At 33.7% G+C, this 7,940-nt stretch overlaps 1 protein-coding gene across 1 annotated transcript; it reads left to right on the top strand.

Moving 5' to 3' along the window:
• The first annotated feature begins 2,723 nt into the window (after positions 1-2,723).
• On the top strand, positions 2,724-3,680 carry LOC122151775 (olfactory receptor 14A16-like). The gene has a single exon (XM_042783155.1). It carries the CDS (start codon positions 2,724-2,726, stop codon positions 3,678-3,680), a length of 957 nt encoding a protein of 318 aa, XP_042639089.1.
• Positions 3,681-7,940: the final 4,260 nt, after the last annotated feature.

The raw sequence follows: 7,940 nt of genomic DNA, 5'->3' as shown, positions 1-7,940 counted from the left end.
TAATGTTTCATTTTACAACTTTTATTCCCATGTGCAATTATTTTGTACATCACTGTTTTTCTAAGTATTAGAATTATAGTCTAAATAGACTGTGTGCCCAAGAGTCCGTCTATTTAGTAATTGGACAATTTTAAATTCCAGCTATTTTGTAAAGCTGATTGCCTTTTTCTAAAGGTAAATAAGCTAATTAATGTTTAGTTGCTGAAATCACATACAAAAAAAAAAAAAAAACAATCACAGGCTTTATGCAGTGGATTTTTATGTTTTTTCACCACTTTATTACTGACCCAGTCTAGCTCTACAGAAGAAAATATCATTTTGTGATTATAAGAAAATGTGTTGTAACAATTTATCTGTATTGTGAATAAAACAATTAGTACCTGAGAAAATTCAGGGCACATGACCTCTTCTACATAAAGGCTGAATGGATTAATGAATAAATTATTTATTTGATTGTCCTTTCACCAATTATGGGGACTTATGAGTACATTTGTTGTTGTTGCTGTTGTTGTTGTTAAGTGCCATCAAATTGTTTCCATCTCATAGCGACCCCATGCACAGCAGAATGAAACACTGCCCGATCCCACACCAGCTTCATGATCCCTGCTATACTTGAGCCCATTATCACAGCCACTGTGTCAATCCATTTTATTGGAGGCCTCCCCCTCTTTCGTTGACCCTCCACCCTACCAAGCGTGACATCCTTCTCAAGGGAATGGTCCATTAGGATGGATGTGAGTACACTAGGATGTTTAAAGTTGCCATAGATAAAAATAAAGTTAGTTATAGTACTAAGTTTCCGCATATAAGAGTGACATGATTCATCTCTTATAATTGTGATGGCAGATTAAGAAGTCAACTCTAAAGACAGTGGATGCATTTCCCTCTGGAATACCTCAAAGCTCAAGCCTTTGGGAGATAAGCTGTACAAATAAAATAACTGCCATCCTCCTGCTTTTTGTTACCAACATCTGAATTTGCTGAACTCAAAATAGTAAAGAACAAAGTGATTTCTAAGGAAGGAGTGTCTCATTATTTGAAAGTCAAAGTTAACATTGTTCACCTGATTAATGCTCAGTGATATTTCATCAGCAACTACATCAAAAGCCTGTTGACTGCTTCCTTCTTATACAACTGAAATTTTAGTGAGTTTTAATTTTTTTGCATTATGATTGTTGTTTATAATTTCAAATGCAAAAGAATAGTTCCAAGAGAAAAAAAAATTATTTAAATCCTTTAATAACAAATAAGTCTAGAGAGATTAAATGCACATTTAAAGATTACTAATATATCTATCTCTTATGAATGGGTTATAGAAAAAGTATTGTTTTAAAATATATAAAATGAGCTAACAAATTATTAAAGGAGCTTGAGAGTTATTATAAAATTTTGAGTCAGATATTGAAACAGAAATTTACATAATTACATTGCAATATAACAGGGTGTCCAGCACAGTATAAGAAATGAACAATGCATTGAAAATATTAGGTACAGTTTGTCTTAGTTATGAAAAGGAAATAATAAAGGGATGAAGAAAGCTTGAACTTAAAAAGATATGTACAAATTACCAGTTATTTTTTATTAAAAAAAAAAGAATAGTGAATGTTATTGGGATTAAGAGCTATAATATTGACCAACTACTGTTACTGATTCTTGTAAAATGTTAGGTTGCTATAAATTATAGTGTTTTATTGCTTCATAAGAAATATATTTTTTGTTACCAGAAGGAATTCCTAGTGTTTAGAGCTTACATAGAGCAGAACAACATAGCAAGGGAGCAAGGATAAATCTCATCCTCACTCCGATACATTTGGAAATGTTTAAATGGATGTGATTTTGAAATGAATGGGATTGAGTGTGATTTTATTCCAGTATAACAGAGAAAAACCATCCTCCCCAGCCAATCATAACACTTTATATGTTTACTTATTTTTCACTAATCTACACCATTCAAAGTATAAAACAGGAAATATAGAAAGAGGAGGAATATGTGCTACTCAGGGGGAAGACAAGAAGGTTGGGGCCAAACTAACGGGGCAGAAAAAAAAAATACCTTTAAGAAAAACAAGACAGAAAAGTGAAAGCACATGAGTAGTAAGCAGAGAGAATAGAGAAGCACAGAAGCTTAAAGGAAGAAACTCTGAGAATGTGAAATTGAATCACTTATAAACAACAATCTGAATATCTCAGAAGATATGAGAGAAGGACAATAAGCAGAAAGGACTTTAACATCAAATATAGAGAGGAATGACTAATGTATCAAATGTGTTTAGAAACAAGCACAAAAAAATAAAATTTTATTGTAAATCAAGTAATCATCTGGATTGATAGACAAAAATTCTGAAGTAAAACAGAAATAAATAGTAGCATAGGCAAAATGAGAGTCTGTGGCTTTTCCTTACTTTTTTTAAAAATTACATGTAAATCAATAGCCATCTTAATTATGAGAAATAGCATTATACACAGTCTGTTTATATACCTGAGGTCATGATAACATTTAGACTCAGGAAAAAAAAAAAAACTTGATAAAATAGACTACATCTAGTACATACAAACAAGAACAATTTGTTTTCATTGGCAGAGAGAGAATAGAATTAAAGCTCGTAGTTCAATAGGCTGATATGTGTTGAACATTATGTAGGAATACATAGCATTATTGATTTTCTAATCATGCCATAAATATATTATTTATTTATTTTCTAATGCAGAATTTTCTATGAAGAATGAACAATATCTCAGTAGTGCCAGAATTTCTTCTTGTGGGTTTTGCTGGACCATGGAAGCTTCAAGTCTTTCAAGGTGGAATTTTCATGGTAATTTACCTGGCAGCCCTGATGGGAAATGGCCTCATTATCATCATAACCTCTTTGGACCCATGTCTCCACAAACCCATGTACTTCTTCTTAAGGAATCTCTCCTTCTTTGATCTTTGTCTAATTTCTGCTGTTGTGCCCAAAACTATTGTCAATTCCTTGATGCACAGCAACTCCATCTCTTTCCTTGGTTGTGTTGCCCAGGTCTTTCTTGTGGCCTTTTCAGCAGCCACAGGGCTTTTCCTCCTTACGGCAATGTCCATTGATCGCTATATCGCCATCTGCCATCCCCTGCACTATGATGTCATCATGAACAGGGTCACGTGTTTTCAGATGGCCTCTCTGTCTTGGCTCAGTGGTGGTATGATATCTGTGATACACACAGCAGGTACTTTTTCTTTGTCTTACTGTGGACTCAATGAAATTAGACAATTCTTCTGTGATATTCCTCAGTTGTTAGCTATTTCTCATTCAAAGCATGTAACTGTAGAGATTGTGCTCATTCTCATTACTTTAGTGCTAGATTTCTGCTGTCTTATTTGCATTATTATCTCCTACACTTACATCTTTTCCATTGTCAGGACGATCCAGTCCTCAGAAGGACAGTCAAAAGCTTATTCTACTTGCATCCCACACCTAATAGTGTTTGTACTGTTCCTTTCAACTGCCTTTGGTGCTTATTTAAAACCTATTTTAGGGTCTGCATCCTTCACAGATACCATTCTGTCTGCTTTCTACATTGTGTTGCCCCCTTCCCTTAATCCCATCATATATGGGCTGAGAAACAAGGCAATGAAGGTTGGTTTACAGAAGTTGATCACCAAAAAGCTCTTGACAAAGGGAAGTCTTATTTTTCTTCAAGAATAGAAATGCCCCTCCTCTTACCATTGATGTTAGTACAGAGTTGATGTAAACTGGTCTCTTGAAAATTCTGTGATTATCTCTGAGGTTACCTAGAACCATGGAGATGATCCTTGGACAAACTGAAATAAAATGTACTAATTAATGATTATTGAATCTGTGCTTGAATCTGAGTGTTGCTGTATAAAAATCTGCCCACGTGTTACTATCATTGTTACTATTAGTCTATCTTGGTTTCTGTTTATTGAGCCTTCTCTCACATTGTAGTTTAGACTACTTTACTAGACCGTTATAAAAGCCTCCTCTTGGAATGAGATGGGTCTTTCACAGAGAACAGGTATTCATCTAGATGATTTGGTTTGTGATCCTGAGAGGAAACAAGTCCTGTGTGATTAAGAAAGGACCCTGAATGCTGGATGTCTTTGACCTCACTAGTCATTGCAGCTTTATTGCTGCAATACTATAATTGTCCCTGTAACAAACCTTTCCTGAGTTTATATTGCTAGTCTTATATACTTTCTTGGGAGCTCTGGTAGCATAGTGCCTAAGGCACTTAACTGCTAACCAGAAGGCTGGCGGTTCAAACCACCCAGCCACTCCTCGGAAGGAAGATGGGGTAATCTACTTCCGTAGTGATACTGCCTCAGAAATCCATAGAGGGGTCACTATGAGTCGGGTTCTACTCGACGGCACATAACAACAACAACAACAATATATATTTTCTGTTATCTAATTCTACACTATTGACATATTAGTCAATAAACCACTATCTGAGTGATAAATTCCTAAAATTTATTAGAGAAATAACAGGAGAGACACCTCTTATGGGAATAATTACTTTTCCATAGATATGCAGTTTTCTTGACTGTATAAAAACTTTATTTACAATACACATGTGTGTATATCATTTCAACATTTCAGGTTTGCATAAAATATAGAAAGTTAAGGTTTTTTTAAAATTATTTATTCTAATTGCAGGAATACTTGCTTTGAATTTTTTCACTATCTAATTCTTACTCAATATTTTATAAATGAATATTTTTCTTATTTTTTATTTTCTATGACCAAACCATACCTGCCTTCAAGTTGATCCTGACCTATAGCAACCATATAGGACTCAGTTGAACTACCAAGAGGGTTTCTGAGGTTATAAAATATTTATAGAAGCAGACTGCCATACCTTTCTATAGCTCTCACTGACCATTACAAGGGAATTAACTTATACAGACTTGGTAAGTATGTGCCTTGTTACATTCTCTTTTTGTATTGTCCATTCAAAGTCTGGTCAAATAAGTGCAAGAGGAAAAAGTGTTGCAAACCAAAGTTAGCTACAGCTGAGACTATTGATAGGAATACCAACCCAATTTAAACCCACCAGCTGCTCCACAGAAGGAAGATGGGGCAATCTACTTCCGAAAAGATTATAACCCTGGAAACCCAATGGGTGTTGGTATGAGTTGGAATCAACTTGATGGTACTGGGTTTTGTTGTTGTTGTTTGTTAATACCAACAATTTAGAAGAAAAATTAAGTATATAATATCAATATCGTCAAAAAAATAATAGGGTTAATGAATTAAAGATTCCATCACTAACTTATTTTGAAGTTTCACAGCATCTTTCTTTGTATTTTGCTTTGTAATTACCTACACATATATATATATACTCAATCTGATGGATTGATACGGTGGCTGAGATGATGGGCTCAAGTATAGCAGGGGATTGTGGGGCTGGCGCGGGATCGGGCAGTGTTTCGTTCTGCTGTGCATGGGGTCGCTATGAGTCAGAAACGACTCTACGGCACTTAACAACAACAACATATATACTCATCTGCTTTGAAATTATGTTTTAATGGTGATTGAATATGGTATGTTGTTTTGATATATCCAAAGTTTCCTCTCTTTAATACTTAGATGCCTTGAATGTTGTATATTACCTTGAAGTTAATGCAGGTCTTTGCTATGGATTGGAATAGCACCCTAAAAATGATATGGTGAAATCCTCACACTTGTACCTGTGCCACCCTATTTAGAAATAGCACTTTTTCCAGTTGTTATCAGTTATATTAACATGAGTTGAGTCTTAATTATATATGAATACCTTTATTTAAAGAAGAAAGAAAGACAGAAAGAGACAGAAAGTATTTGAAGATTGCCAGGTGATGCTGCAACTGCAAGTCAAGAAATGCCTGGAGTTACCAGAAGCTGGGAAAGAAATATGGAACAGATTCTTTCTAAAAGCTTTAGAAGGAATCAACATGGGTGAGACTTTCACCTCAGCTTTAGTATCTGTGAGTCTTAATTAACATTTCTAATCTTATAATCTGACCGATTTTTCATATTTTGCTACAACAGCTGTAGAAAGCACATTTCATTTTCTTTTCAGGACTGATTCCCATGTTGGTATCTTTTTAACCAGAGATGTAATGAAGTTTGATTTAAGCATCAGAATTCAACCAAACATTTCTAAATGGCTTTAGCTTCATCCTTAAGGATGTGATGGATAATGGCTTTCTGTTTCAATGTCATTGATGACCATGAACTTTGTGAAATCAATGATCTTGGATTCACATAGCTTGCATTCTTGTGTAATTACTATAACAACTTCAATTATGTATATAGGGCATTCCATTAGGATTTGAAATTAATATCTGAATAATTATTATTTAATATATCATAGGTAACAAGTCTTGCTGCAACTTTAATGATATAAACATATAATCAGGAGATACTGATATAATAATTGAAATAGAAGCATACTTTTACTGCAGGAGAAAAGCCATCAATAAATAATTGTAATTGTGATAGTTCTCATATAAATGTATAAAGCATTTTCTAAGAACTTAATACAAATCTATTGAATAGAAAATTATTTAAATAGCCAATAAGGCAATTAACTATTCAGTAATGGTCAAAGCAAAATATTTGTCTATTGTATGTATCATACTTTTGATCTTTCCATAAATATTTGGTGAATAACATGCACAATATTACATTATGCATTATATTATTGTTATTTATTTATATATAGATATTTATTTACAAATGTCCTCTTTGGGAATATTTAATTACATGAAGCAAAATTTTATAGAAAATATCTACTTTTCCACATCAGCATTGTACAAGGAGAAAAATCTTTGGAGCTATGTACAATAAAAAGGTGACTCTTGTTCAATGAAGATTTGTTGAAGTAGTGTAAAGAATATGAAGAAAGAATAAAAGTTTGGGAAGTATACCCTTGTTATTCATTGCTTTCTCTCTAACCTTAGTTAAAAATGAGCATAGATTTGTATCACAAATATGTACAATCATGACTATAGAAACTTCTTCATTCAGATAGCACTGAGGCATTTGGTTCCTATTCTGTGAAATTAACTATTTCAGAATTTACCACTGTGGTAATTAATATTGTGTGTCAACTTGTCTGGACCATGGTTTTGAATGGCTGGGAAACTGAATGTAGTTATTCTCCATAATGAGATTGAAATCATCTCCATGGTGGAATCAATTAATTGTCTGGATTATGTTCTGTTTCTAGTATATATGAGGAAGGTATGAGGAAAGTCTGTAGCATTTTGGCACATCTGGATCCTGCCTTTGGCCAAGTCTTCATATCAGTGGCCTCAATCTCAAGATTGTTCCTGGACTTGACCTGAGTGCCTGCTGTGTTGCCAGCAGATCTTGTGACTGTGCCCTTTTACCTGCCAATCTTGGTTTTGTCACCCTCAGCAGCCAGCAGCTACTTGAGTTAGGAGACACCTCTAGCTACATTGGGCCTAGAAAAAGAGTCAGAGTTGAAGCCCAACTCTGAATTTGGAATTCTAAATCCCTAAATTGTAAGAAAATAAATTCCTACTTATAAAAGCCATCCATTTGTGGTATTTCTGTTATACCAATGGTATAGAACTAAGGCAACTGCTATAATACATCATAACAAAAATATAATTTAAATTACATTTTGGGTAAAATTAACTCATTCTCAAACATTCTATAAGGTCGTTCTATAATGACTGGTATTCAATTTTGATTTTGACTTTAGCCAAATTCTGTTTTTGTCAGAGGTTACATGTTGTATTTGGAAACAATGCGTGAATGGGATTTGAATTGCTAACATCTTTACATACTGTAAATTTCTTTTGGAATGGTTTAAATTTTATATTTTGTTGCCTTAAAACCATATATATATATATATATATATATATATATATATATATACACATTGAACATGAATGCATGTGTGAATGGGATTTGAATTGCTAACATCTTTAC

The sequence above is a fragment of the Orycteropus afer genome, unplaced genomic scaffold (assembly GCF_000298275.1).
Source record: "Orycteropus afer afer isolate SDZICR_OR568_19922 unplaced genomic scaffold, OryAfe1.0 scaffold00695, whole genome shotgun sequence".
Classification (NCBI taxonomy): Eukaryota; Metazoa; Chordata; class Mammalia; order Tubulidentata; family Orycteropodidae; genus Orycteropus; species Orycteropus afer.
The sequence above is the reverse complement of the archived record's forward strand: the minus strand, read 5'-3'. Positions and strand labels throughout refer to the sequence as shown.